Genomic DNA, 17,253 nt, shown 5'->3' with positions numbered 1-17,253 from the left:
TTGAGCCATGCTTGGGTGTTGAAACCCTGGGAATAAGGGGTAACACGAGGTAATTTTACGAAAAGATAAATTTGCATTCTAAATCAGCAAAAAAAAAAAAAGAACTATATTGCTACCTTCGAAAAACCAGGAGAGGTCATTCAAATTCATAACAGTAACAGTCTTAAAAGCATTTATCAAAATTTGATATTTTAAAACGTGCGAGTAAGCCAACCTCTAATCCATAGTAAAACAACCACAACATAGCAGAGTGAAGTTCCGGCATGATCGAACATAATTTTCTTTTTCTTTAAATTTTAATTTTTTTGGTATTTATAATTATATTTTTGTTTTTGGTTTTCTCGGAGTCCTTTGAATTTATAGTTGCTTGAAATTGGTGTATGGGACCCTTGGCAGGAGATTGTCGAGACTTGAGGAAGGTCATTGCCGCATTACTACTCATGGATACTGTGTGAAGCTATTACTTTTTATCCAGCTGATGGTCTGCAACACTGGGCGAAGTGTAGTGTCTTCATTGTGGAAGCTCTTTCAAAGGATTGCATTTCATGAACGTGACTGTGTTTAACGGCGCAAGATATTGGTCATACTTATTAACCATCATCAGACGTGTTCAAGCACAATCCACACAACGTTTATTTGGTGTTGCAATACGGCGACGATGAGGTAAAGAGCAACCTCGACTTCCGTCACAGCATGTTCTCCTGACAGCTCCTTAACTCGAGGGTCGGGACGGAAAAGGTGATTGGCAGGAGGTAACGCCAAATTATGATGAAATTTCGAACGGAAAGCAAAGTATATAGGAGAGTTGGCGTCTTCGGTGACTCTGCTGCACGTCGGTGCCTGGCGATTCTCCTCGACGGCGAAGACGACCTCTAGGGCGGTGCGTCCACCCTCGCACGACGCCATCTGCCGCCTTCCCACAAGCTCGAGGTAATGCCCCAGGCCTCATCACCCCCTCACCCTTAAGCCGGCGAGGGTGCGCCCTTCCAGGACACTTGGCGCGCATGTTCACCCTCCTCCATCTTCACGGCTCCCCCCCTTCAGCAACGGCGGCTCCGGGCGCTGAACCACGGCGACGGTTACGGCGATAACAACGATTCTTGATCTTCTTCGCGTGCGGACGGGAGAAGCTTGGTGCCAGAAGCACATCAAGACTATTAATTCAAGTAGTGTTTCCTACACTCTGCAGTTGCATAATTTCTTCATACTTGATGTTTTTTTTTCTTCTTCTCCGGATTTTGTTTTGTCGTGATGGAGAATGAGAAAGTTTTGCAGCATTTTTTTTTTCCGTTGCAAAAGTTTCGTTTAAATCGGGGCTGGGCCAATCTAATCCTCATATCCTCAAATACCATAACATATTTAGTATTCAAAGAGTTCGATATTCGAGGAAAAGAAAAATTAAAGAAAATATCAAAAGTAAATAAGATATATTAAAAATATCCAACACTCATAATTTCTAAAATATACTAGGTAAATTTTTTCTGCATACCTATTCTGTTACCATTCCCCAGGATATTTTACTTTGAACATGTAAATATATTAATAAAATTGCAATATGTATTGATTCTGGAAACTTAGCTTGGGAAATAACAATTTAAATGGTAGAATGTTTCAAAACCGAATTTTTCGTTTATTGTACATTATTTTATTTTTGACCTTTGAGACCTAGATTAGGATTCGAGGTCTCTCCGAGATTCGAATTCGAGATTAGGCTTCCAGAAAATTAGGATATTACCCATCCCTAGGTCAAATAAAACCCACTACCTCCAAATTGAAACCGGTGGGAGCAAAACACTTTTTTCCCGCATGTGGAGCAAAGTGACGCAGTTCTATGACTGAATCGCCTTCCGAAGGTCACGTGTTGAAATCCCGACCAAACTATTATAATTTACATTTACCAAAGTTTCTTTAAATCACACCGGCCTAATTAATGCTGGGTTGATTCTTTAACATAGGCAACGGCTGATTCATTTATCCAACATTCCTGGTCGCTGTGGGATACCACCTGCAATGGCCTCACTGTTGACAAAATTTTAAGAATTAATAAAGTATTATTCATGTATTATATATATATATATATATATATCCACAAGCTTTGAGTGGGTGGTTGCGTTTGTTATTATTTCTACATGACATAAAAGTTGTTTTACTAACTACACGAAAGGATACCTAAAGTCAAATTCTGATATAATGTAGGCTATGCACTGCAAGTTTTAGCCAGATGATATTTTAAATATTAAATATGGTTCTGGGAATAGATCATCAAACCACGAAGCACATACTGCACTATACGTAGAATCAAATTGTAAAAATTATTGAAGGTCATCAATGGTCCTTCCTTTAATTATTCGAATGTGTTTTTAAATAAAAATATGTTATCGTTTTTGTGCATCTGAAATAAATTGGAATATCTTTAACCCGATTTAGCTTGATGGTGATGATGTAACTTAGATTTTCGTTGCCCTTTTAATGTATATTTTCTTCACTTCTTCATGCTCCACACTTTAATTTTATAACTTTAAATGCTTATCCATAATTTTTTGTGACTTTGTAATTTTTCTGCACATTAATGATTTCTGTTTGGTTTATACTTTGTACGTCAAGATTTATAAGTTGAAAATGTGCGCAAATAATGCGACTGGATGAAAATTACATAACAATTATGAGCACGTGCGTACACTTGTGGGTACGTTTGTTTTGTAAGCATTAAACCGCTGTCAGGTGAAACAATGGCGGTGTAGTATGGGAAGAGCAGTAAGCATGAAAGAGGGATATTTGTAACAGTACGGGTTTCGATGAATTATGCTGATTAATGCGGAGTGAATTGATGTGACAGGAGGGGTTTTTGAAAAACACAAAGCCCGCTGGAATGAGTGGCGTCCTTTGAAAAGGCTTACCGATGATCACACGAAGTGCAGCCTATTCCCCTTCAAGCCAGGGGGAAAAAAAAGGCCTCAAGCATTGATATTGGGGTATTAGGTGCGTAAATTAATTTTTTTTTGTATTTGGTTAACGTGCAGGAACGCGTTTGGACGGCTTTTTTTTCCGGGCTAAGCCCAAAGAAAGGGCAGGAACCCCTGTTGGTAACAGTTCGACGGGGATCAGAGATAAAAGAGAAATAACTATATTTGCGTGAGTCACACACCCGAAGATTTTTTTCCCCCCCAATCGCTTTGCCGACGGGGTCTACTGGTAACCTCCTCTCCTGACACAACTTACTCGCCGTGAGAGCAGATTTCGTCTGCAAGGTTGGCGGGATTTGGCGCATAGGGAAATGGCCCGCATTTCCAATACGGCACGCATCGAGGGGTTGGATCCAGATATGGAGGTAAGAAGAGAGGAATTCTCCTGTCGTCGGTACTAGAGATTGATTTCCTGGGGATTACGATGGATTTGACTCTCCATTAAATATTTACCGAAGCACTGTTTCCAAAGCGAAAAAAATACATCAAACGGTTTTTTTTCGAGCAAAGCTCTAACAAAACACTTAAGCGCTGCTGCTAAAAAAAAGACCATAAACCCGATTACTTTCCATGAAAAAAAGGTTGGAACGGACATAACTAAGCATGTTTAGGTTCCTGGGTGATGGTAACACGTTCGTCAAAAACGCCGTAGTAGGCTTCATCCGAAAAGCTGGGCACTATAAATCTTTTCATGTTCAATATTAAATACTAACCTTTTTATTGCCGTGGTACTCGTATCCTATTTTAAACAAACACGAGTCTTTTTTCACTCTCGGTCATTAAAATTTATACTCCATCCAAAACAGAACTGTACGCTCAACATTAAAATCCCTCTTAAAGAAAAATAAAACTTTTATTTACGCTAAAATAAATTAAAAATTTCTAACCAACTAAGGGATTTAAACATATCAGTTCAACAACTCAAACAAATTCCTGGATCATAATTTTTTTTGGACTTCTAAAACGTTACTAGATTAAAGGGTTAGTTGTCCATAAACAGGCTATTAAAAGTTTAAGTTACAAGGGTGTTGTAAAATTAATGAAGTACTCACAGAAAATGTACTTTTATCGTTATTTAAAGGGTTATACATTAATTTAGGTGTCCATAAACAGGCTATAAAATGTTTAAGTTACAGGGGTGTTGTAAAGTTAATCAAGCACTCACAAAAAAAGTACTTTTATCTTTATTTAATGGGTTATACATTAGCTATATGACAATTAGTTGCCAAGCTACAACCCACCACCTAAGTTTACATTCGGCCTTACGTAAGGACAATAACATTTGTCTAAAAAATATATAAAGGTTTACGAATATACGCACGGAAATACCCTGCAAACTTTTAGAACACTTATAATTCTTCAAGATTAAAGTTTTGGCTTATACTTGCTAGCTTTTACTAGCTCACAGTTGCTAGAAATGTAACTGCACTACTACAGTAGTATATCTTTAAACGTAAGAAAAATATATCTGTACAAGACAACATGTTAATTAGAAAACCTCTTCAATTAATAGATAGTTGTAAGGTTATGTAAATACCATATTCTTGTACTTTGTTTTACAAACATTTTCATACTCTGCACAGACTAACAATCAAATTAACACAAAACAAAGTTTAGTTTTTATTTCACTTACTATCGAGCTAAAAATCAAAATTATGTTAGGCATATATATATATATATATATATATATATATATATATATATATATATATATGACTAGATACTTGTTGGTTAAATAAATTATTTTTATTTGCCCGGATCATTTCAAGCGATCTATTTTTTTTTCATTTAAAACGTGATAGTGATGTTGAAAAGGTTACTTATATCACAGAAGAAGAAAAAAAAGCTAAATGTTAAGAAGACACAAAGATTAAACTTATGTCTGAGCAATAAGTCTGCTGAATTAACGGCAGCCGCTTGGAGCAAGTTCCCGAAGCAGTAATCCCAAATTTACGACAAACCGGGGGGAACTCTCCACTCGGGCGATAATAAGGTCCACCCTCGCTCGGACGCGGGGCGTCGGAGTGGACCCTGTGGCCGCCGGAGCCGCGACGCAGGACGCGCGCGATAAGCCCTTCTCATCCCTCGTGGGTGCTTTTACGACACCGCGTCCTTTATTGCCAGGCGCTGCGCGAGCTCCTCCCCCGCATGATCTGCAGGGCTTGTCGCTTCATTTACGGCCGGTAAATAAAACTGTCCGCGCGTCTTGCCTGCAGGCAAGCGCCGTTAATGCCGCGCGACAGAATCTACCGGAAATTCACTTAGAACAGAGACGTCATCTCGGCCTAATAAGACATTTAAATGCACCTCGGCTAACTCATCCATTGCTGCCTTCACCGAAAAAAAAAAAAAAAAAAAAAACCCTTCAGAATGAATAAGTATTATGACAAACAAAAATTATGTGGCCCGAATAATTTCTTGGTTGGATAAGATGTCTACGTATCTAAAAAAAATAAAACCTTTTTCGATAACAATTTAGTCATTTAATTGAAAATTTTATTGCGCGTCTTTTTACAAAATATTTTCAAGAAATTGTAAATATTCTAGTAATTTTTAGGTAAAAATGAAATTTATTGATGGAAAAAAATATTTATTGTTTAAGAGTCAAATAATAATGTAATATGCATTAAAATTTTATATAAAAATGTTTTAAACACGTCACCGTAGAAAAATAATAACTCCTGTAACTATGTATTTTATTATTACGATTAGTATAACGTCTAGGAAATAGTTTCTTGTATTTGTTGCTGTGGATTTCAGTCTGACCTTATTTTACATCGCTTGCTGATAAATTTAGTTTAGTTGTTTTATATATATTCTACCATTTATCTGAAGGCTATTTTGTGATGGTGAACTGATATTAAAAAAAATCAGTGTTTATTAAATATGAAACTATTTTTGTAAAGTAACACTTTTGGCAAGAAAATTGTTATTTATTACACTAATTTCATCAGTTGGCGAAGTTCGTTTTGCCTTGTTAACCATTATTTGCTTAAACATGAATTATTAGTTTCGAAAAATATATATTTTTTTCAATTGTATCAACAAAAGTGTTTCGGTACATCCTATGTTTTAGATATAGTTATATTTAAAACGCTCTATATAACTGTCCAGATTTTTATGTGGTTATAAGTAAGTATTTTGCTAGCTAAATAAAGCAGTTCAACTTATGTAGGTTGGGAGCGCGGGTAAACGTGACTATGACTAAATGTCATATTAGATAAACTTTTAACAGACTCTGAAATTGGTTTGTAAGCTTAACTTTACCAGATAGTCTGGCAAAAATGGCTTGTGTACTTATGTGAAACATATGTTTTGTGATACCAGTACATACGAAATATAGCAATAACGTCAAGAAGCTCCTTTTACGTGCAATATCAATTTTTATTTTATTTTACGAGACCTAATTGCAAACCAAGAAACCAACCCAATCTTATTTATTATCTGAATGTATTAAAAACTAAAAATATGTGGATTTTTAGGTGAGTTGCATAAAATACAAAGAAGCTTCATCGAAAAATTGTTGCTTCACATAAAAAATAAATAAAATCAATATTATTCTACGGTTTGAGAGTACCAACTAAAGGGACACTCCAGTTAAACTGGTACGTTATATATGTAAATATATGAATCGGAAGTGGAACTGATCTTAACAAGTATGTAGTAATGGTATTGACAGTTCACTGTGGTTGGAGGAAGAGCTGAACAAGCTTTCGACAGTAACAAACCATCCATGCATTTGCCAAAAATAATTTCAGAGAGCTGGATTGAAGTTTGAAGCTGAATCTCTATGATGCGAGTCTGGAGCCTAAGCACTGCACCACTTTACTTTGACCAAATACTACTTTTCTGGATGACAAGTTTCTCTTTGTAAGGCTCAGACACTTACATACGTCTAGAAATGTTAGAACAAATATATTAATTTATGTCTGTACACAATTATACAAACCATCCACAAAACGGAAAGTGGTCAAATATGTGATGGAATATCTAGTCAGATAATGAACTGACCAGACATATATCATGCATTAATTGACAGTAAGAAACACACCAAGAGTCATCAAATGTTCCGCATGACGTCAATTAAAAAATATCAATAAACAATAGTATTAAATCAAAACTAAACTTTCTGTTTACAATCCGAGAGTCACTATATGAATAATAAATGTACATTATTCCTAATCCTAACTAATACAATATATAACTGGTTCACGTTTAAATACTAGTCTTAAGTAACAGTTTTAAATTAAAAAGTGATGTCATCAACGTAGTGATTTGTAGGTATGCAACTAAAAATGGGAAATTTATATCTTGCACGAAATATGAAGAGATTGTTAAGGCACCAAATCATGTTTTAATGTGTTTTGGCCTACAAACACGAAATAAAAAATATATTTTTAATAACCCATAAATTTATATATATATATATATATATATATATATATATACCCGACGATATGTTTACGGAAAACGATTCTTCATATGATGCCATAATATCTGGGTGTAAACAATATGTGACCACGTTATTTCACATGTTTATGTTTAGCAGTTGATTTCCAATCCCTCCAAATAATCTTGGATGGTAGGTTGAGTTACTACAAGAGGCATAGTTGATACGGGCTCTACATTTGGCAAATTCTGCAACAAAACGTGCAGTGGGCGTAGAAAGAAACATTAAGTAGACAAAGAAAGTAAGAAATATAAAAGTGAAACAAAAACTACCTAAACGTACTAATACTTAAAAAATAAAATTATAACTAATTGTAACTTATCACTTGACATTTTAAATACGTGAAAAATACCGTGCATCAACCGCACGTAGTCTGAAGCACCAGAAATTTCTCGCACTGACGAAGAAAGGCTCGAAATTTTGGCGCAAAGGACAACATGTTTAGTTTAGAGAGTTCACGACTGCATCTGACTTAAAATGGCCTAAAATGGCTCGAAAAAATGTTCGCTGGCTAAGGGACCAATTATTTTTACATTTTTACTCAAATAGTTTGTTGCAAATCCTTTAAGGGTCCGTAAGGTGCTATCTTTGTTTAAAAAGTGTTAAGGCCACGTCCGTTTTTTTACATGCTTTATATTACCTTCACCTGTATGTTTGTTTGTCTGTCCGTCTGTAACTCTTTCGACTAAGAGTGAGTGGCTCATCACTGTAAAATGTCCCACCAATTTCATTACGTTCGTTAGCCGAGCGGTCTAAGGCGCGCGACGCCGAAAAAAAAAAAGGGTTTTTTTTTTCCGGTAAATTCTAAGATTTTATCCATACATCTAACTGTAAATGATTCGGAGAGACTTTGCCATTTCTTTGTGACGTTGCAACTCCAAATAGTTATCTCAGATGGTAATAGGTAGTGTCGGTAACTCATTTCCCTATGATAATTATACATAAATATAGTTTAAAAAACTAAAAAAACATGCTTTTAAAGAATATCAAACTAAAAAGTTAAAAATAAATATAGTTTAAAAACTAAAGAAACATGCTTTTAAAGATTATCAAACTAAAAAGTTAAAAATAATTTTAAAATTTAATTTATGACAATAGTATATAAGCAATACTAGTATAAATGAGAAAAAAGCATGGGGCGCTTAAAATACAAAAAAATATGGCACAAAGCGCCTCATGCTTTTTTCTCATTTATACAAGTATTGCTTATATACTATTGTCATAAATTAAATTTTAAAATTATTTATATATATATATAAACTTAATTTCATATGGTGAGTGTCAGAGGCCACGTTACCTTTTGTGAAAGTGAGGCTAGATGGTAAGTGCGACGCTCGCTGGTACTTCTAGCGTGGTATCGCCTCTAAGAGCAAAGCACTGAACCGGCGCGCAGTCTTCTCGTCGTGCGTAGACAGCTACGAGATTCGGAAGGTAACCCTAAAATTTTATGGCAGGTGTAGCACAAGTCCATTGGGTGCTTTCAAGAATCTGTACCAGAATCATTCTCTAAAAATTCGCGTTACAGCCATTTTCAAACTTGTTAAAATACTGGTTAAAAACTAGTATACGGCCATCAAAGTATTGTAAAATGATATTCGTAAACAGACCCCACTCGGATATGTAGATCAGTTTTCAAATAACGTGTTTTATTTTCCTGAGCTCTGCACCCGTAGGTGTGTCCGGGTAGGCGGGTGCAGTTTACAAAGGAACCTCGAGGCAAAGGGAAGCAGCTGACGTGTCGTGAAGGAGAAGCGGAGGGCAACTCACCGTTGACCTCGACCTCGACGGCGGAGGTGATGGGCGCCTGCAGGGCGGCGCTGTCGGCGCGGCACTCGTAGCGCGCGCCCAGGTCGCCGCGGCCCAGGGTCAGCTGCAGGCGGCTGCGGCCCGTGCCCACGCCGTTGGCGCTCGGCTCCTGCGAGTACCTGCCTGTGGGGCAGCCGAGGCGAGCCGTCGGGCATCAGTTCTCGCTCTCTGCCGAGACTCCAGCACCACAAACACACACACACTACCATCCTCCCTGCAGCACTAGCACGCTGCCAACCTTCCACCAACACCCACTCTATCCATCTTACCGTAGTTCTCGCACTCTGCCGACACTCCAACACCACACACACACACTACCAGCCTCCCTGCATCACTAGAACGCTACCAACCACACACCAGCACCCACCCTATCCATCTTCCTGTAGTTCTCGCACTCTGCCGACACTCCAACACCACACACACTACCAACCTCCCTGCAGCACTAGCACGCTGCCAACCTTCCACCAGCACCCACTCTATCCATCTTCCCGTAGTTCTCGCACTCTGCCGACACTCCAACACCACACACACACACTACCAGCCTCCCTGCATCACTAGCACGCTGCCAACCACCCACAAGCACCCACTCTATCCAACTTCCTGTAGTTCTCGCACTCTGCCGACACTCCAACACCACCCAAACACACTACCAACCTCACTGCAGCACTAGCACGCTTCAAACCTTCCACCAGCACCGACTCTATCCATCTTCCCGTAGTTCTCGCACTCTGCCGACACTCCAACACCACACACACAAACTACCAGCCTCCCTGCAGCACTAGCACGCTGCCAACCTTCCACCAGCACCCACTCTATCCATCTTCCTGTAGTTCTCGCACTCTGCCGACACTCCAACACCACCCAAACACACTACCAACATCACTGCAGCACTAGCACGCTGCCAACCTTGAACCAGCACACACACTAACCATCTCCCCGTAGTTCTCTCACTCTGCCGACACTCCAGCACCACACACACTACCAACCTCCCTGCAGCACTAGCACGCTGCCAACCTTCCACCAGCACCCACTCTATCCATCTTCCCGTAGTTCTCGCACTCCGCCGACACTCCAACACCACACACACACACACTACAAACCTCACTGCAGCACTAGCACGCTGCCAACCTTCCACCAGCACCCACACTATCCATTTTCCCGTAGTTTTCGCACTCTGCCAACACTCCAGCACCTCACACACAATAAAAACCTCCCTGCAGAACTAGCACGCCTCCAACCTTCCACCAGCACCCACACTATCCATCTTCCCGTAGTTCTCGCACTCTGCCAACACTCCAGCACTGACACACACTAAAAACCTCCTTGCAGAACTAGCACGCTGCCAAACATCCACCAGCACCCACTCTATCCATCTTACCGTAGTTCTCGCACTCTGCCGACACTCCAACACCACACAAACACACTACCAACCTCCCTGCAGCTCTAGCACGCTTCCAACCTTCCACCAGCACACACACTATCCATCTTCCCGTTGTTTTCGCACTCTGCCAACACTCCAGCACCGCACACACACTAAAAACCTCCCTGCAGAACTAGCAGGCTGCCAACCTTCCACCAGCACCCACAATATCCATCTCCCCGTAGTTCTCTACCTCTGCCGACACTCCAACACCACACACACTACCAGCCTCTCTGCAGCACTAGCACGCTGCCAACCTTCCACCAGCACCCACACTATCCATCTTACCATAGTTCTCGCACTCTGCCGACACTCCAACACCACACAAACACACTACCAACCTCCCTGCAGCACTAGCACGCTGCCAACCATCCACCAGCACCCACACTATTATTCTCCCCGTAGTTCTCTAACTCTGCCGACACTCCAACACCACACACACTTCCAACCTCCCTGCAGCACTAGCACGCTGCCAACCTTCCACCAGCACCCACACTATCCATCTCCCCGTAGTTCTGTCACTCTGCCGACACTCCAGCACCACACAAACACACTACCAACCTCCCTGCAGCACTAGCACGCTGCCAACCTTCCACCAGCACCCACACTATCCATCTCCCCGTAGTTCTCGCACTCTGCCGACACTTCAACACCACACACACTACCAACCTCCCTGCAGCACTAGCACGCTGCCAACTTTCCACCAACACCCACACTATCCATATCCCCGTAGTTCTCGCACTCTGCCGACACTCTAGCACCACACACACACTACCAACCTCCCTGCAGCACTAGCACGCTGCCAACCATCCACCAGCACCCACACTATCCATCTCCCCGTAGTTCTCGCACTCTGCCGACACTCCAACACCACACACACATACTACCAGCCTCCCTGCAGCACTAGCACGCTGCCAACCTTCCACCAGCACCCACTCTATCCATCTTCCCGTAGTTCTCACACTCTGCCGACACTCCAGCACCACACACACACTACCAACCTCCTTGCAGCACTAGCACGCCGCCAACCTTCCACCAGCACCCACACTAACCATCTCCCCGTAGTTCTCTCACTCTGCCGACACTCCAACACCACACACACTACCAACCTCCCTGCAGCACTAGCATGCTGCCAACCTTCCACCAGCACCCACACTATCCATCTCCCCGTAGTTCTCACACTCTGCCGACACTCCTACACCACACAAACACACTACCAACCTCCCTGCAGCACTAGCACGCTGCCAACCTTCCACCAGCACCCACACTATGCATCTTCCTGTAGTTCTCGCACTCTGCCGACACTCCAACACCACACACACACACTACCAGCCACCCTGCATAACTAGCACGCTGCCAACCATCCACCAGCACACTCACTATCCATCTCCCCGTAGTTCTCTCACTCTGCCGACACTCCAACACCACACACACTACCAACCTCCCTGCAGCACTAGCACGCTGCCAACCTTCCACCAGCACCCACACTAACCATCTCCCCGTAGTTCTCTCACTCTGCCGACACTCCAACACCACACACACTACCAACCTCCCTGCAGCACTAGCACGCTGCCAACCTTCCACCAGCACCCACACTATACATCTCCCCGTAGTTTTCGCACTCTGCCGACACTCCAGCACCACACACACACTTCCAACCTCCCTGCAGCACTAGCACGCTGCCAACCTTCCACCAGCACCCACACTATCCATCTTCCCGTAGTTCTCACACTCTGCCGACACTCCAGCACAACACACACACTACCAACCTCCCTGCAGCACTAGCACGCTGCCAACCTTCCACCAGCACCCACACTAACCATCTCCCCGTAGTTCTCTCACTCTGCCGACACTCCAACACCACACACACTACCAACCTCCCTGCAGCACTAGCACGCTGCCAACCTACCACCAGCACCCACACTATCCATCTCCCCGTAGTTCTCGCACTCTGCCGACACTCCAACACCACACACACTACCAACCTCCCTGCAGCACTAGCACGCTGCCAACCTTCCACCAGCACCCACACTATCCATCTTCCCGTAGTTCTCACACTCTGCTGACACTCCAGCACCACACACACACTACCAACCTCCCTGCAGCACTAGCACGCTGCCAACCTTCCACCAGCACCCACACTATCCATCTCCCCGTAGTTCTCGCACTCCGCCGACACTCCAGAACCACACACACACTACCAACCTCCCTGCAGCACTAGCACGCTGCCAAGCTTCCACCAGCACCCACACTATCCATCTCCCCGTAGTTCTTACACTCTGCCGACACTCCTACACCACACAAACACACTACCAACCTCCCTGCAGCACTAGCACGCTGCCAACCTTCCACCAGCACCCACACTATCCATCTCCCCGTAGTTCTCTCACTCTGCCGACACTCCAACACCACACACACTACCAACCTCCCTGCATCACTAGCACGCTGCCAACCTTCCACCAGCACCCACACTATCCATCTCCCCGTAGTTCTCACACTCTGCCGACACTCCTACACCACACAAACACACTACCAACCTCCCTGCAGCACTAGCACGCTGCCAACCTTCCACCAGCACCCACACTATCCATCTCCCCGTTGTTCTCGCACTCTGCCGACACTCCAGCACCACACACACACTACCAACCTCCCTGCAGCACTAGCACGCTGCCAACCATCCACCAACACACACACTATCAATCTCCCCGTAGTTCTCTCACTCTGCCGACACTCCAGCACCACACACACATTACCAACCTCCCTGCAGCACTAGCACGCTGCCAACCATCCACCAACACACACACTATCAATCTCCCCGTAGTTCTCTCACTCTGCCGACACTCCAGCACCACACACACACTACCAACCTCCCTGCAGCACTAGCACGCTGCCAACCTTCCACCAGCACCCACACTATACATCTCCCCGTAGTTCTCGTACTCTGCCGACACTCCAACACCACACACACTACCAACCTCCCTGCAGCACTAGCACGCTGCCAACCATCCACCAGCACCCACACTATCCATCTTCCCGTAGTTCTCGCACTCTGCCGACACTCCAACACCACACACACACACTACCAGCCTCCCTGCAGCACTAGCACGCTGCCAACCTTCCACCAGCACCCACTTTATCCATCTTCCCGTAGTTCTCGCACTCTGCCGACACTCCAACACCACACAAACACATTACGAACCTCACTACAGCACTAGCACGCTACCAACCTTCCAGTATCACACACAATACCAACCAGCAACACCCTACGAACCTTTCTGAAGCCTAAACACACTACAAAAAAAATCTTTTTTGCAGCAGCACACATTTTCAACCTTCCTGAAACTCATACTAACAGCTATTCTGTAATACCATCTACCAAGCTCCCAACAGCACACATTTTTATTGCATCCGAGATAATTAACACAAACAACTTTCATTACAGCAAAGTTATTAGGATATGATTTTATTTAATGCGCTAACTACATATAAATCTTACACTTGAAAACAACACACGCTTGAACGGAATCCGAACCCAGACGCTTCTACGGCATTTGGCGCTTTAAAAAAATGCTGCGTATGATTTTCTTTAGACTAATTTTTTATAATACGTTTATTAATTTTAGAGATTTTATAATATATATGTTATTAATATCAAAACAAATTACATAGTAACACAAACCAGATAAAATAATTTATTAGATACAAAAATTTAAAATGCAATCACTTACAAACCTAAAACATAAAAGTTTCGTTTTTAATACAAAATAACAAATAAGGTTAAAAACTTAAAGAAAAATTTATTGAAACATTATAAAAGTTCTTATTATGATTTCATTCTCTAACACGCTCATACACATTTTCAATCAGTATTCCTTTGGTTACGTGTCAGTGACGGCCCCTTATATACAAAATATAAGCTGTTTAGTGCGTGAATGCCATATAATGTATAAATTACTTTTATTCTATACGTAAGGGTTTCGACATAATATCCATGCTAATGAGGATTCGTAAACTGGTGGGCGGGGGAGGGGGGTGGGTGCTGATAAGGTCTTAGCGACGCGCGAACTTGGGGTTCACCGGAAACTGATTCAGGTGGCTAACCTCGACGTACAAACATACTCAGGCGGCTTTACAAGGAAGGGGAAAAAAAAAATAATATCGGCGTAGAAACACGTTGAGAAATAGTACGAGGGGGGGTGAGAGGGGAAGGCGTTAGTTGAAACGAGAACCGTAATGGGCAAACACCAACAAGCGACAGGGACAGCGTAATGGCCGTGCGGGGAGCGCCGGACCCGGTGTTGCTAAAGTCCCGAAACCCCCCTCCCCCCTTCCTTATTCCTGTCGGCCCTGAAGTCCCCCCTCCCAACTATCCCCGGGGAAAGAGGAAGGGGAAAACACGATCAAAACTTGGATACTTGTGGGAGCGGCTTATGCGCGGGGGTTAATGGTATGTAAATTCATGGGGTCTATTCCCGACGCAGCCTTATTCCAGCTGGGGAATCGACCACCGATGGGGCTGCAGAGGGGATGGTCGGGACTGGGGGGTGGGGGGCAGCCGGGAAGATGCCGGCCCCAGATGCTAGATTGACGTCGAATCGCCGTTGTTGATCAGCTGGAAAACTTTCTGCCTGCTGGTGTTAACTGCGAAGTCGTTCGGTATAAAGGCATTGCGTTCTCGAGATGGATTAGAAACACATCGACGCGTCAACTTGATATCGGTAGTTTCTAGGAAACAAATATGGTTTTTGTTTAACAATTTTAGTTAGTCTTTGTCGAGGAAGAATTTATTACCTTTCATCTATTATAAAATGGCCGAGGTTAATTTAACAAGACAGTGTTTTTTTTAGTTTTTTTTTTTAAGCATTATTACCAACCGTTATGTACTCTCTGACAGGGTCAGTAAGTTTAATTATGTTTGCGATTTGCTTGAGATAAGGCGGACTTTGAAATATATAAATACGAAAGCAATAATGGCGAAATGATTGTGAAATTTAAAAATACGCCTTTCTGTACCTCTTAAATATTATAAAAATATAACGAATATATATTTTTATTGAAGTGACGGACAGATCTGCTATTATCTATAACCTAAACTATTTTAACTAGCCTCGACGGTGAGATGAAAAGCATGTAAACCTACATCTACATGGTTTAGTAGTCGGAGCCCCTCTTCAGATAGGGTGGGTGTACTTAAGTAAAGTTAGTTCGCAAATCATTGTCCACTTACGCTTCCCCATCTCGGGTATAATGCGATCATGTGAATTTATTGCAAAAAAAATCTTAAGGCGTTTGGATCATACGAAATTTCTAATCGTTGACTTTTGCTAGAATACAGGAGCTCTGAACTTCATTTTATGTGCCGTGAAGACCTCGAAGATATTATGAGGCAATGCGTCCCAAACAACTTATTTAATTCCAAGAATAATTAAAAACTAAAAAGTACATGTGTCTAATTAAATTATACTGGATGATTAAATTCATTGCTTAAGCTATAGATTACTACCCCTTAAATTTAAATGGATAACATTTGAATAAAAGAAATTTATTATTTACACAGAATACAAAGTTAAACAAATGATTACATTTCCATTGGAAACTTTTATTATTTAAACATTTTAGACGTGAAAAGCGGGGTTTTACTTGTTTGCGCACACTTGGGCGCATGTTGTTGTGAATTTCTATATTTCTATATTTCTACGTATTGCTAAGTTACGAAACTTCTTTCTCGTGACATGTATAAACATTTCAACTTTCTTACTTAGAAGAAAAAATTATTGTTTCTACATCTCTTCAATTCAAACTTCAACTCTTTGACGGTCAATAGATGTGAAAATTAAATATTTTGACCTTATTTTAGTTTTCTTACGGTTAGCAGCCAAATCAATTTTACTTACTAATGTTTAAAACGTAAAATTGGCATTATTTACAATCTTACAGGAAACTCACTGGCAGCCCTTTTGTTTTCCCAAATATCCTTTAAAGAATATTACTTCCCGGCCTGGGACAAACCATCATGATAGTTATGTCTGACGGGTGACCAGTAAATGGCCCTGCCACATTCGCGCTGTCGCGTCTGAGTGATCTGGCTGATAGTGTTGTCCGACCGTGCTAATACTTTTTCCGTGGCAGCGTATCACATTCACTTGGCTGATGTATCTGGTTTACGTAACAATACATATAAAGCAGTGCGGCAGACTGCTATAGATATTTAACTAAAGTTTTACTTGAGAGTTTCATTCAAAGTCGATAATAATTTTAATATGTATTCATGGAATTAAATTTTTTTTAACTAGTTAAGAGTTTTTTACATACTTGAGCCAAACCTGTGATTTTCATGCCTGCGTATGTTCATTAATATATTTAAATTTTCCGGTACTTCGTTTTTGTTTCAAAACAATTTAGCGTGAAACATATTAAACGAAATGGTTCCCAAAACGAAATGATAAAAACCTACAAATAAAACGTTCGTTTGTAAATAATTGATTTCGCGGGATTTTACAGTTCTTTTTCCGTACTCATCACGCTTCCCATCTGGCGAGTATTGCTCATGACGTCAACTGTCAGATGCCGATGCTGCTGTCTGACCTCGGAAGTTCTAGTTCGCCAGTTCCGGC

At 41.8% G+C, this 17,253-nt stretch overlaps 1 protein-coding gene across 1 annotated transcript in view; it reads right to left on the bottom strand.

Annotated features, from left to right (window-relative positions):
* LOC134546245 (hemicentin-1) overlaps nucleotides 1-17,253 on the bottom strand; it is a 505,078-nt gene that overhangs the window by 451,831 nt on the left and 35,994 nt on the right. The window contains exon 2 of the mRNA XM_063388969.1: nucleotides 9,181-9,342. Coding sequence (XP_063245039.1) covers nucleotides 9,181-9,342 — 162 coding nt within the window. The remainder of the gene's footprint in view (nucleotides 1-9,180; nucleotides 9,343-17,253) is intronic.

This window comes from Bacillus rossius, chromosome 1 (assembly GCF_032445375.1).
Source record: "Bacillus rossius redtenbacheri isolate Brsri chromosome 1, Brsri_v3, whole genome shotgun sequence".
NCBI lineage: Eukaryota > Metazoa > Arthropoda > Insecta > Phasmatodea > Bacillidae > Bacillus > Bacillus rossius.
Note: the sequence above shows the minus strand (reverse complement) of the source record. Positions and strands in the feature narration are given on the sequence as shown.